At 46.3% G+C, this 14,442-nt stretch overlaps 1 protein-coding gene across 2 annotated transcripts in view; it reads right to left on the bottom strand.

Moving 5' to 3' along the window:
- LOC111075837 (triple functional domain protein) overlaps positions 1–14,442 on the bottom strand; it is a 41,999-nt gene that overhangs the window by 14,202 nt on the left and 13,355 nt on the right. The window contains exon 1 of one of the 2 annotated variants that reach the window (XM_022369331.2): positions 9,855–10,675. The exons of the other annotated variant lie outside the window; for it this stretch is intronic. Coding sequence (XP_022225023.2) covers positions 9,855–10,460 — 606 coding nt within the window. The 5' untranslated portion in view covers positions 10,461–10,675. Of the gene's footprint in view, positions 1–9,854; positions 10,676–14,442 lie in introns of those variants that run through there. 2 annotated transcript variants of the gene reach the window in all.

Below are 14,442 nucleotides of genomic sequence, written 5' to 3' on the forward strand. Positions count from 1 at the left end.
GAATGAAAAGATGAGTATCGAATCGAATATACGCCCCCCACCACATGCCCCACACTGCAGAGTGCAGCAGTTAATATGAGTGGCATAGGTCGAGGTCAATGTCGAGGTTGAGGCTTCGGTTCGGTTTCGGTTAATGTTGAGACGTGTGGCAGGCATCCTCTTTATGTGTACGTATGTATGTATGTATGTTTATTGATTGACCGCCAGGCAAGGACTCTGCTTGAGTGACGGCACAATGGAGGTGGCTGCCTCAAGGATCATTGGCAGAGCAAAGGAACTAATTAGAAAGCCATTCAAGAGCCCAGTTCCCTCTATTGTCTCTCATTAAATATGCAAAAGCAGTGGGAAAGGAAAACACACAGCCACAGTCACAGCCACCCATCCATCCATCCATACACAAAGGGGTGGTAGGAGGAGGAGCAGGAGGCTACTGCCTAATCAAGCAACTCTGCCCCTCCTCGCCTCGCCTCGCCTCGCCTCGCCTCGCCTCGCCTCCTGCCTGCTGCCTGCCTGTGTGGCTGTTGTGTTGTATTAATAATTTATAAGTTTATTAATTTACATGCAGCCTTGTCGTTTCGTGGGTGTTGATGTGTGGGCGTCTATCGGTTTGTGGTCTTTAAATCCCAACAGAGAGTCGCACCCCAACCCACCCACACCCCCCAGAGCACCCAGCGCTGTGTAGAACATGCCACAAATGATGGCGAAGGAAACATGCCACAGATGGGTTGCAAATATACATGTGTATGTGTAAATTGTGCTTAATCGGCAATCGATGACACTGAGAGAGAGAGAGAGAGCGAGAGGATTCCACCATTTAGCAGTAGCCCAGAGCAGAGGTTTCCTCCTCCATGTGGTGGCAAGCGATTCCCCATTCCTCCTTTCGGAGTGTGGCATGTGGTGTGAGGTTCCCCTTTCATTCAAAGTGTGGCTGGCTTGTGGCAGAGCTTTCCTCCATACAAAGTGTGATGGAATATTTCAATTTTATGTGACATTCCCCCCCGCTCCGCGACCAGGCAGCTTGCCGCTCTGCTCCCGTGAGTAGCCAGCCACCCCCCACCTCCCCCAACTGATGATATTTATTTCACATATAATATTTATGTGGGAGCCGCCGTTAAGTGAGTGACGGAGCAGGCCACATGGAAACACCTGCTGCCAGGTGGTGGCATTTGGTAGGGGGGCACCCATAGCCATAGGGAGGGGCCAAATGCAAATGGAGGAAGGCACAAGCAGGTGTGGTGTGGGGGGAGGCACAAGACCAGGTTGGTGCACAAGGAGCAGGGTGCAGGGTGGAGGATGGACGGGGCTGCCGTAAGGTAAATGGGAAAACGATGTCGCAAAGGCAAAGGCAGAGAGGGCGAGGGAAAGGTGAAGGACTGCCTGCCTGCCGCTCATAAGCGCAATTAAATCAACTTCATCAGCGGACGACAGGCGCAAGAGCATGTGGCAGGAGGAGAGGAAGGGGCAGAGCCAGGAGCCAGGAGCCAGGAGGCAGGAGGCGGAAGGAGGCAGCGATGGCAAAGAGCTTAGTATATTATGACCGCCTGACTGCCTGCCATCCTTCAGGCGATAGAGGAAAGTAGGAGAGGGTGTATGGGTGTGTACGTGGTACGTGTTCGTGCACGTGTGTAGAGCAGAGACAGAGAGAACTCTCTCCTTGCCATGCAGGAGGCAGTGGCATGCCCCATGGCATCTCTTGCTGTTAATTAAGCAGCACTGACACGTAAACGTGCCTCGCTTACACGCGTATACACATACGTATATGCATGTGTGTGTGCGTGTGTGTGTGTGTGGCTTGGGTGTATTAGTGTGTGCATTGGTGTGTGTTCTTGTGGGCTTTTAGTGCCACATATGTGTGTTGTGTGTATGTGTTCACGTTTCCTCTTGTAATGCAATTAGTTGAAAAGTTTCTGTGTGCGCAAAAAAAATAAAGTTTCAGCTGAAAGTTTTTCACCAACAACAAGCAGAAGTGCAGAAGAGGAAGCGAGGCAGCGGGAGTGGGTGGGTGGATGGGTGGATGGGTGTTACACCCAAGAGAAGGAAGGACCAAATAAACAAACAAAAAAACACATGATCCCATTCGTGAAATTGGTGAATTTTGATATTCGTGAAAGTAAAACTATTCCAATAAATGCTCAAAACGGCAGCATCAGCAGAGGCAGCAGCAGAGGCAGCAGCAGAGGCAGCAGCAGAGGCAGCAGCAGAGGCAGCAACAGAGAAGAGCATGCAACAGCCGCTAGAGTGTGCCACATTACGCATACGTATACGAAATGAGGGGCCATGGAATGGCTGTCAGAGCATCGATTATAATCAGCAAAAGCAGCACAGGGCTTTCACATCATCATCATTCAGCAAGCAGCAACTGCAGGATAAATCATCGTTAGCAGGAGTAGCAGCAGTGGGTGGGATTCATCATCATCATGAGTAGCACCAGCAGCAGCAGCACCAGCAGCAGCAGTGTGGGCGGAAGCCCTGGGTGTATCCTGCACATCCTCCTCCTGGTGTGGTCTTTGCCATTTAGCCGTGCTGCAAATTGCTGCAGGCACGCAGCCACGCAACGCCCCTGCACACAGATACTGCCACTAATAAGCTGCCATCAGAAGGCAGCACTCTTTCCTGCCCCTGCCCCTGCCACTGCCACTGCCACACTTCGCTCTCTAATGATTGCTGAAGTGTGAAAGAAGAATATCAAAAAATAGTGCCAGATAGACAGACAGACAGAGAGAGAGAGAGAATGGCTTTAATTTTCCATTATAAAAGTTTTTGGGCCCCCCTCCCTGCTGCTTTGATAATTCAACTCAATTTTCACTGAAAATTAAACACAGCTTTCCTTAAAGTTTTCCATTTGCTTTTTTGCTGGGTGGGATGGAAAAACTTGTAGCTACAAATTAAGTTGCTGTTCATTCCACTTCTCTGCTCCGCTCTGCTCTGCTCTGCCCATCGCTTCTCTGCTTTCCACTCTACTCCTTTCATTGTCGTTTTACTTTTCGTCTGGCCTCTTGCCGCCCCAAGTCTTTCATTAAAATAATGAAAGGATATTTCAGCAGCCCGAGTAAAAGAAACCAGAGAAGGAGCAGCCACAGCCACAGCAGCAGGAGCAGGAGGAGCCACAGCAGCAGGAGCAGGAGCAGGAGGAGCCACAGCAGCAGGAGCAGCAGTAGGTTGCACCAGCAGCAAGTTGGAGGTCAAAGAAAATGTTATGGCTCTTTTTTATCGGCTGCAGAAAATGCAATCAGCGCCGCCTTGTTGGTCTTCACATCCCCCCCGTTCGTCTTTTGATTTGGTTTCTGCCTCTGATTCGCGCTCTTTTTTTTTGCATAAAATAAAATAATTAACGTGGATTACAGTTTCCTCTGCGCATTTCCATATTTAATAGGTGGGCGAGGAAATGGAAACTGCGTTGGCATTCGAAACTTTGCAAAGACTTTTCTTCTTTCTCTATGTGTGTGTGTGTGTGTGAAGGGAAAACTCTTTAAAGCTCTTTTTTGCTGCAACTGACATTTGGCCGTCGGCATTCAAATGCCATTCGCACAATTTCCATCGGCTTTCCTTGCACATTTACACAGATTTTTGTGTTTACACGTTGGCAGTGATTTTCTTCCCACAGAAAAACTTAAGATTGTGGCCATAAATTGGCATTGAAGGACCTGCCAAAGGCAGAAAAAAAGCAGCATAGCGGCAAGGAAGGAAAAATGGAAAGCAAGCAAGAAAAAAGCTAGAAGAAAATCAGTCACAAAGGCAGGCATTAAGGAAAACCGTCAAGGAAACCTGGGAAAAACAATACGGATACCAATACCAATCCAAATGCCAAATCAAACCTCAATGGTTGTGCTTTTCCACTCAGTTCCTCCACTCCATTCAGCCCTCCTCTGTTGTTGTGGGCACCTCATCAACGTTTCATCTATTTTGCATACTCAATTGAAAACTTTCCACACGCCAAAACTCAACGCGGAATTTGCATATCAGGAGCAAGCGCTCCTGGCTGCCAGGAATCCAGTATGCAACCGAAATACGAGTAAACTTTCTAGATTAAAGTCCTTCATGGCGGCTGGGGGATTGGCGCTGATGGAGGAGCTGCAGGGGGCGGGCTTTGCATTTGACATTCACCCCACCACATTCGTAGAGGACCAAGTTTTCCCGGGAAAATTGTCCCACGGCCCTCACTCTCTCTCTCTCAGCTGTGAGTTTTCCCTCTGCTTTTGACTGATTACATGCCGATAACAATAATAGCTTAGGCCCTGCCACAAACAAAAAAACAAGACGAAGAATGAAAAGTCTTGAGCGGAAAATGCTGCCTTTTCAATCTACTCTTTTCACTTGTGGCTCGTGGCTCGCTTCTCCTTTCTTTCTGCTTTATCGCTCGCATCGCTAACTCTCCTTCGTGTTTTCCTTGTTGGAAATTGTAAAGCGATTTGCCAAAATGTTTACGTTATTATTGATGGTTTATTCGCTTTTCTCTCTAAGAGAATACGAGTGCCAGGAGCCAGAAGTATTCCTTCAGGAATGAAGCGGAGCGGGTGTAAGCTCTCTCTCTCTCTCTCTCATGCCTCAAGCCATTGCCTTTCTTATGGCATCGTAAAAACGCAATTGCTGCCACGAGAAACGTGAAACGTGCCACGTAAAACGGTAGAGGGCGGTACAGCGTGTGTGTGTGTGTGTGCTGAGAGTCTAAAAAGCCATCAATTGTTAAGTCATTAAAAAATATGCTGGAGAGAGAGGCACTTAAAAAGCATCAGTCAGTCAGAGTCGTTGTCAAGTAAAATTACAAACATCATTTAACAGATGGGAATCGCTAATGGGCAGCACTGCATTACGCTTCGATGTTGCCTATGGGCAGCACTGCATTACGCTTCGATGTTGCCTATGGGCAGCACTGTTCTTTGATTGATCTGTAGCATAATTTTGAGCAAGCAATCTGAAGGATTTCTCCAGCTCATACATTTTTGATGAGCCCCAAAGAAGGATCTGCTGCCAATTGCAATTCCATAGACAGATTTTGTTGTGTTAAAATTCGTTTCCCGGAAAAAATGTTGCCCCTGCTAAATGGCCTCGTGAGAGTCATAAATCAGACAGATATGCCGCACATGGAAATATACGAGGGCTACCATATATTTTGTTGTATCCTGTATCTGTATGCAGGAGAGTATCTATCTATCTGTATGTATGTATGTTTGTCTGTATGTTTTGTGGCAGCAAAAACATAAACGTCTATTATTCAATTAACTCGCACAGTGGGCTGCCCAGGGTGTAGACACTGTAGTACAGTGGCTACTGTCGTCAGGTGCAGCAGTCGGGGGTCCCCGACAACATCAATTACGTTGTGGCAAACACCACACACAGCAGTCAACAAGATGGCAAACAAAACAATGAACCCAGCCCCCAAAAGAGAAGAGAGGAAGAAGCATTGGACGGGTAGCTATCGCTCTGTGGTCTGGTAATTGTGCGACAACATGTTAACACCAAAAGCGGTGCCATTCCCCCAACACCCCATGGATAGGCCCATTGTCTCCGCTTGTCAGCTCCCCCCTACCTGCCATTGCCACTGCCACTGCCTCGGCCTGTATCTGCGTGTGCGGCAAAGTAAGTGCTGAATGAAAGTCATTTACAGCGCAAATCGAATAATATTCTAAATCAATTACAAGCAACTACGGACAGGGAGTGGAAGGGGGGGACAGGGCCCTGCAATAATAGACGAACGAAGGCAACAATTAGGAAAGGCAAGGCAGAGTCTCTCATTGAAGGTGGTTTTCATTTAAGAGAAGAGACAGAGGCAGAGTAGCAGCTATGCCACAGCCACACAGCTTAGAGGGAGGCCAGAGGGAGCCTAGAGGGAGTCTGGAGGCAGCCTTGACCAAGCCCAAATGCTGTTTGGGATTTTTCGTAAAAGAGTTGTGACCCCCCAATGTCAAGTGGGAGCAAAAGCATTGCCGAAACAGACAGGAAGGAGCAGAGCAGGTCAGAGGAGAACGTAGGGGGGCAATCAATGGGGAACATACACAGCCAGGACCAACTTTTTGTTGCACCGAGAGAGAGAGAGAGAGAGAGAGTGTGGAGAACTCTTCTGACAAGGACATGAGCAATTTGTGGCCAGAGTGAGCCTCCTACATGTCCCAGCGTTTGCCCAACAGAGGCACTGAAGATGACAGATGGGGTAGCCCGTGCAGGCTGATGTGGCATGGTCGGAGCTGCAGGCTGTGGCTTGGTAGCCTGTTACATGCGTGAGCCTCCCCCAAGGGACATGGGCACATGGGCACTTGGCACTCTATCCGCCAAAGGACCAATTGTCCGAAAGAGAAGCAGGACAACTCTGGTCAGTGGAAGCCTCTGGGTCTGTGGGTCCTCTGGTTTTTTTGTTTTTTTTTTTTGCTTTAAAAAGCAATGTCTATCGAGGGGCGTGTCACTGCCAGTAGTAGGAGCAGCAGTAGCAGCAGCAGCAGCATTTGGCCATTGATTTTATGGCGCCCGAAAATGTCGAGGCGATGGGGCAGAAGCACAAGCAGGCCTCGTGGCATGCCCTGAGCATCGTCAAATTTGTGATGGCCATTACGTGTCGTGTACATGTGCACAGAGAGAGAGAGAGAGAGAGAGAGAGAGAAGCAAACATTCAACGTGGACTCTTTTAGCAGGGGGGAACTTGCAGAGTGAGTGAGGGGAACCTCCTGCCCGCCCCAGCCCTGTTGGAGCGGCCTTGGCTTTAGTTCCTTTTACCACTCTATATGCTGCAGCATTTTGTACATCTCAAGATGCGATTATCGAGTGAGCATGTATCGTCGTAGCTTGGGGCGCTGACTGCTTTCTGCTGTCATTGCATGCTCACAAATTTAGTCAAAAATTTGTTTGGCCTTCTGCTGGCATGCTGCAACCCATTCTCCACCTTCTCCTCTTGCTGCTGCTGCCTTTTTCCTTGTGGCAATTTGCATATCAGTGTTGTTGCCATTGAGCAGGCAACTTCTTGGTGCTGCTGAATAGGGAAAGTAGTTTCCAGTCGAGAAGGTAACTTTTGTGTCCTCCATTGAGTGAGGGATTTATTAAAATCTGTTCTACATTCTACATTCTGTTCTTGCTGCTGCTGCTGCTTCTGTTTATCTGCACTTTGTTTGCGTTTCATATTTTATTTGTGTTTGGTTTTGTGAACTTTTTCCCTTTTTCTTTTATGGCATTTGTGTGCCCAAAAAAAGTCTTCTGCTGCTGATGCTGCTGCTGTCTCTATTGTTCGGGACAGCAGCAGCATCTCTCTTGTGTGGCAAGAGCAGAGCACGAGCACTGCTTATGTTATGTGAGAAGCAGCAGCAGCAGCAGTGGAGGGGCAGTGGCAGTGGCAGCTAGGACTTGAAGCATGGCTCAAGCGATGTAAAGCAGTTGCTGCAAGTGACAGGCAAACATGGAGGACAGGGAGAAAGGGGGAGAGAAACGGTAAGAGAGCTGGCAAGAGGCAGCGAGTAGAAGGAGGCTATGCCAAAGGGAAGGTAAGCAAAAGCCATGGGAATGCATTTTATTTATTAAAGATTGCACACAAAATGCTGCAGCAGTGAGTGTGTGCCTCACCTCTCCGCTTGCATGCACCTTGCAAGTGCTGCCGCTGGAGGGATTTATTTTGCGTGTGCGCTCAAAAGTATGCCATAATAAAATGCATAAAGCATACGCCCCGTGGAATGCGCTTCGCTTAGAAAACTTTTGCTGGCAGTAGAAGATGCGGAGAAGGAACGGTGGTGGGGCAGGGGCAGGGGCAGACAACTGCTGCCACAGGGGAAAAACGAAGGCAGGAAGGCAGGAGGAACCAACACAGAAAGAAGAAGGACAACTGCCATGCAAAGGAGGAGGGAGAGGCAGCAGCAAACCAAGAGAATTTGAAGCAGCGTCACGAAAAAACTTTTCTACATGGCACAAACATTTTTCATTGCAGCACACACGGGCTACAGGCAGCTGCGGGCAATGGTACGGTAGGGGGTGGCTGGGTGCCTGCCATTTTTGCGACACCAAATTAAAATGTTCTCGCTCTCTTGAACATGAGAAAAATATCTGTATCTGTCTACTCGCAAACAAATCAATGAACCCAAACCCAAACCCAAAAAAAACTTAAATGATGCATGAAAAACTTATGAAAGGAGGAGACCTCCCTCCTCCCCATCGTGGGAATGGGAATGAGCCTCAGCTTCTGTCTCTTCCGCAGTCTGAGAATCATTTTCTGGCGCATCTTGAGCTTCGGAATTCGCTTTTGCCTCATTTAAAGCCGTCGAATTTGCATGTGGCTCATCGTGAGCCTCAGAGTTTTCCTGCGTCTCATCTTAAGAATCCGCATCAGCCTCTGCTTCAAGTGAAGAGTCAGCTCAGAAATCTCAGCTTTAGCTTTCAGATTTGCGACCTCTGCTTACGCCTGAGCGAATCATAAAGCAAATTGAGTGAAAGGGCAATGCGATTATAAAGGGAAACGGATGGGCAGCAGACCAGAGCAGACCAGGAAGCTGCCACTAGTCCGAGGCAGAGAGACACATTGCTCAAACACCGAAATGTGACAATGGATGTCAGGCACAGGGAGCAGGAGTAGCAGGAGGCCAAGAGGCAGTGTCAAAGGAGGCAAGGTCAGCACAAGACACAATGCAGCGCACACAAGACGCACAGCACAAGGAGCCCACCACAATGACAATGATGATGATGATGATGTTGATAATGATAAGGGCTAACATTCTCTGATGAAGTGATAAATACATTATGTGATGATGTTGAAACTACAATAGTTGTGCCACAAGCAGGGGGAGGGTGGCAAGCAGAGGCAGGGACAGGACAGAGAGAGAGAGAGAGAGAGAGAGAGAGTAATTGAAGCACTGACAATGGCAAATAAATTAGCGCTTGCCACAGAGCCAGCCACACAGCGTATGATTAATGAGCTTATTAAACGATGTCCACCAGTGTCTGTCTGCTGTCTGTTTTCTCGTGGGTCAACAACCAGTTTAGAGTCCACTCTCACTTGCTCGCTCGCTCCCTCTCTCTCTCTCTCTCCTTAAGAAGAAATCCTCGCTCTCTGAGCAGAAGAAGCAACAGAGGAAGGTGGGGGCATCCTTCAGAACTAATCAAAATAAATGGAACAGACACCGCCACCAAAAAAAGAAAAACCAAAAAATAATAGTAATGCCAGCAGCTGACTGGGCGAGGGGTGGCGAGTCCTTCAGCTCTTTAAAGGAACATCCGATGGCTGCATGGCTAAGTAGATCTCTGATATCTCTAGAGCTGCCAGCTAGTGCGTCCCTTTGGCTAAATTTAGATACAGTTACGAGTGTCCTGGCACCCATTCAAAGTTATTGTTTCCATTAGCATAACTTAGCGAAGAAGCTGCGCAGCAGAAGGGGAGAGAGAGGAGAGCGAGCAGCAAGCAGCAAGCAGCGAGTGGGATGACTCCTACGTGGCATCAACATTAATCACAGAGCAGTGCAGAGCAGAGCGACCGCCACTTATCGGGGATTGGCATTGATTTGAGCAGCGCAGCGCAGTGCGGTGCGGCGCGTCATGGCAGGGCTATTCCTGTCGCATGATTTGTGTGTGTGGCATACAGAAAAATCTATCCCGCAGGCAGAGGATCGGGGCAGGGGTTGACCTTTGTGCAAGCCACAGCTAAATAAAAGATAAGCTGCCACTGCCACCGCCATTGTGTGTGTGTGTGTGTGTGTGTGTGTGTGTGTGTGTGGGCAGAGGCACACGAAAAGTTTTCGTTTGGTGAAGGTCAGGGCAATCGATGGTCGCTTTTAGCATTTAATATTTAATGCCGCACCGCACACTGTCGCTCGTCGCCTGTCGCCTGTCAAATAGCAAATCCTTAATCCCTTATCCCTTTTGTTGTTGTTCTCTTATCATAATAATGGTACCTTGAAGCCGCTGCTGCTGGGCTGCCGAAAGAAGCGAAAGGAGCTGGGCGTATCGATGGTATGCTGCCGTGCGAGTACTCCATGGCTGCTGACACTCGACTGCCGGAACCAAGGCAGCGAGATCTTGCGGCGACTCTTGCGCTGAACGGGAACGGGAACGGCAGCTGCTGCAACTTGAGTTAACTCTGGAGTCGCCACCGATGGAAATGTAAAGGGTGAATGCTCCACTTGCTTCTGCGATGTTGCTCCTCCTCCTCCTCCTGCTGGTGGTGGCGATGTGGCATCATCCTCTTGCAACGTACAGAGCGGCGTATTCTGTGCCGAATCGGCCAGCGAGGGTGAGGGCGAGGGATCTCCCACGGCGATGGGTGCACTCAGCGGTACGGGAGTATTCGGCAGGGATACATAACCCTTGATGCCTGTAGAGTCCCTGTCCAGACTGCCTCCTCGTCCATCTCCTGGTTCGCCGTACTTTAAGCGATCCAGCGATGTCTTCTTTTGGGCAGCGGTGGCGACTCCGACTCCGACTCCGCCTCCGTTTCCACCTCCATCCGCCGAATCCACGCTGTTCATTCGCTCATTTAGGAATTTCTTGACACTTTTCATGATTGTTTTTCCTCTGTTTCTCTGTCTCTCTCTCGCTCTCTCGGTCTCTCTCTATCTATTGTGCTTTCATTTTCATTTCTTCTTCAAAATCACAGTCGGTTTTAAGCAGTGTGTATTGGGGGTGGTGGGATAGCTGCTGGTGGGTTGGGTTGGGTTGGTTTGGCAGGATTTATTTTTTATTTTTAAACACACAAAATTTTGGGGGGCTTTTGTTCTGCCGCAAAATCGATAAAAAGTTCTCCTAGAGACACAATGTTTTATTTTTATTTTAAACCTTTTTTTTGCTGTTGTGTTGGTATCTGTGTGTGTCGTTGATTGGAAGTTACACACACGCACGCACGCACGCACGAATACACACACACACAGATATACTTATGCCACTGACAGCCACTGAAATGTGGTCTCGGTTTTACGCCCTGTCCTGTCCTGCCCTGTCTTTGGCTTTCAATTAGTGCAGCGCGGCGGATGATCAATTTGCGAGGCGGTAGGGGCAGACCCGACCCTGTTCCCTGCATTTTCTCTCTTTTATTTAATTAATGTAACGTTTATGCTGTAAAGTGCATGGAATTTTCGCGGAGAAAGTTTTCCCACTTTGAAAATTATTCAACTGCCAGAAAGGATGCGAGTCAATATGGAGTCGCAAAGCAGCAAAGTAATTTTATTGCATGGTGTTGTTTGGCTCTTTGAACACCTGGCTGTCATACACTATTTATTAATGTGTTTTCGATTATAGATTGAACATTTTCAAAGCAATTCACGCGCGGAACGCAGGCAAAATAAGCGCAAAAAAAAAAAAAATCTGTGGGTCTAAAAAGGCCCTAAATTCTAAAGAAATCTCGTTGAAGTCCCCTTCCTCTTTTTAGCTATAATAAAATTACTTCAACCAATGGGGGCGCTGCCGTTTGACACGGAAAATGTCGCTTTGGTTTTTAACTGAATTAGTTCCCAAATTCCATAGATATCTAGTTGAAACAGTTCTAGACAAATTAAATGAATGCTAAAGAAAATTCCACCAAATGTTCTACAGCTTTAAATGTGGATACATATTTCAGCTAAATAAAAATCTAAAATATGCACATATGTATATATCAACCTTCGAAAAGATGTGTCAAAAAATAAACAAAATAAAATCTTTTTGTTTTTTCTGAATTAAAATCAATAAAACATTGGAAATTTCCCGCTTCTAATTCAGCAAAATTTTATACAAATGGAAAGACTCTAATCTAAATTCAATACAGTTCAAAGTTCATAAAGGATCTACATATTTTGTAGGGTATCTACAGCTTCTGTTTGTGTGTGTTCTTTGATGAAAATCTTCAAGTTAATTGAGTCTCACAAGAGGTTATATGCACCGAGTACTTTATACAGAATGATCTTCAATGAAGTGGAAATCTCCAGGCCGAACAAACGGAAAGCGGAAAGTGTCATTCCCTTGTCATTCACATGCACCGAGACAACTGCCTCCACCCAGTCTTTAGTTTGTTTTTCTCCCTGTTTCCCCACTCTGCCACCACTTTTTGTATTTCGAATATTTTGTTCTGCTTCTCTCACAGCTTCCACGCTGTTTTTCTCCCTTCCCATCTGTGTGTTGTTTCTGTTTTGATTTCAGCATTTGGTTATAATTTTTTTCGTTATTTATTTAATTTTCATAGATAAAAAGCCAACCGCCTGCCAACACAGTATTCGTATTCTTCTTGTTTTTTCTCTTTTTTTTTTTGTGGTTTATCTTTGTAAGTTTCTTAGCCTCAAAAATCGCACGTTTGTTTACCCCACAAAACTACTCGTTTAGCCTCTCTAGATGGGATGATATTTTGTATATGTGAATACATAGGGAGAAATAGGAGGAATGGGCGAATGGAAATGGGAGGAATATATTTTTGTTATTTTTACACTTTGGTGGCGCTCGGGCAGCGCGCGTGTTGCTGTGTGGCAGGTGCGTCTTTGCCATTGCCACCGCCACTTGGTGCTTGAATCAAGCACACAAATCTTTGCTAGCGCTCTCTCCTCTGTGGGCCACGAGAGCAAATATGAATCGTGTGTTTTGGTTTTCTTCAGAACTATTTCCGATACAAAAGCAAACAACAAGCAAAGATATTCAAACAGCAGCAAAAAATACTCTTTCGATTAGGGTTTTATGCAGAGAAAGTTCTCAGTTTTATCTACTTTTTTGCTACTTGCTCTCTCTCTCCCAGTGAGACTTTTCTGCTTTAAATAAAATAAAATCCACATTTGATTGCCTAATTCCCAGTTCCTATTCCTCATTTTTGTTAGTGTATTTTCTGCTTCGTTTGTTGGGGCGTGAAAATTTGCATATGTTCGAGAAAATTTGCATTGGTTTTCCACCATTTACCATTTGTGGGTGCCACAGCCAGCAGCAGCCGCAGCAGCAGCACCAGCAGCTGTTTGCTAAGTGGCAAAACCATCAGCGGGCAATGGGTTCTGGGCTTGTGTTTGGGATTGGGATTCTCTCTCTGTGTTTCAGCCTCTGGTTTTTCATTTCATTTTATTTTATTTTATTTTTCTTTCTTTTTTTGTGTGTGTGGCAATGGCATTAAAAAGTTTGCCTCTTTGCCTCGTTTGTGGTGTCGTGTATCTGGCTGAGAGGCTTTCGTTGACATTTTGTGGCGATGACTGAAATATTTGTTCCTTTTTCTTTGGACATCCACTGGGGACTCCCCCCTCTCTCTCTCTCTCTCTCTCTCTATAATACTTTTTCATCGTTTCATTCACTCAGAAACCTAAAACTTAATTCAATTCTTTGCAAATGAATGCACACACAAAAGCCGACACACAGGAACACACAGTGGAAGGGGCCAGGCAGGATGTCGGAGCATCGCGTCCTTAGATTTCAAACTAAATTAATTTAATACCCAAAGCCCCACCAACGGGTTCCCTTTTTTGTTTCTTTTTTGAAATCCGCTTAAAACCTTTTCCATGCTCTCTGATTGGCAGGCAAAGAAAAAACTTATTCTTGCGCTCGGAAAATGTTTGTTGTTTTCTAGTTTTTCCAGAGTTTTATGTATATAGTATTTTTTGCAGGGTTTAGCTTGCGGTTTATTGGGAGTAGCAAAGCGGTTTCCAGTGGCAGCATATAACTCCGTATTTTAATTGGTTTCTGGCGGAAATTGGATTAGGAAAAGAGCCTGCCCGGAGAAAGTATTTACTTTCGACAATCGATGCAAGTCTCGGTGGATCTATGGGTATGGGGAAGGGGCATAGGGGGAGGTGCGGTGCACCTCTCTTTGGACACGACAGCTGGCACTCAAATTAAATTGCAATGCATTGCATTGCATCGACTCGATAATTATAATGACCAAAACATGTCGTGTGGCCCCACCGCCCCCCTACCACTCTGAAAAATAATCGCTATAGAAACCACAAACGAGGCAAACAACCGCAACAGACAGCCAGACTGGCATACACACACACACACATCGCGTTGAAATATTAAAATGCAATAGATAAGCAGGCAAATTAATGGCCATATGAAAGCGTTTGAAATGACCAGGCCAAGAGCGGAATAAAAAATACAAAAAAATGCAAAAATACAAGGAATAGATACAACGGTGGGGAAGGGGTGCTCCTTTGGGGGATTCCGAGAATAGTTTATAGATTAGGAGCGACATGGAGTCCTAGGAGAAAGATAAATCGAGATGGCTATGTGGGTTAGCCCAAATGCTAGACACGACTATTCAAGGCACTCTTCAGGAAGATCTTCATGGAACATATAGAAGAGAATTAAAAAAAAAGAGTGCAAAGAAACAGAATACTAAAATATATGGATTAGGTACAGCTATTAACCAAATGCAATCTTTACAGAAAGAAAAACTTATTGTATATTGAACAGCGTTCCATTTGGGTTATGGGAAAGGTAAGAGAGGGTAATTCGGAATAAACAGAAATCGGCAACAACTAATAGTGGAATGGAATAAAAGGAAATGGGGGTAAAATAATCAAGCTAACAGGAATGGATATGTTAAAG

This window comes from Drosophila obscura, unplaced genomic scaffold, assembly GCF_018151105.1.
Source record: "Drosophila obscura isolate BZ-5 IFL unplaced genomic scaffold, ASM1815110v1 contig_1, whole genome shotgun sequence".
Lineage (NCBI taxonomy): Eukaryota > Metazoa > Arthropoda > Insecta > Diptera > Drosophilidae > Drosophila > Drosophila obscura.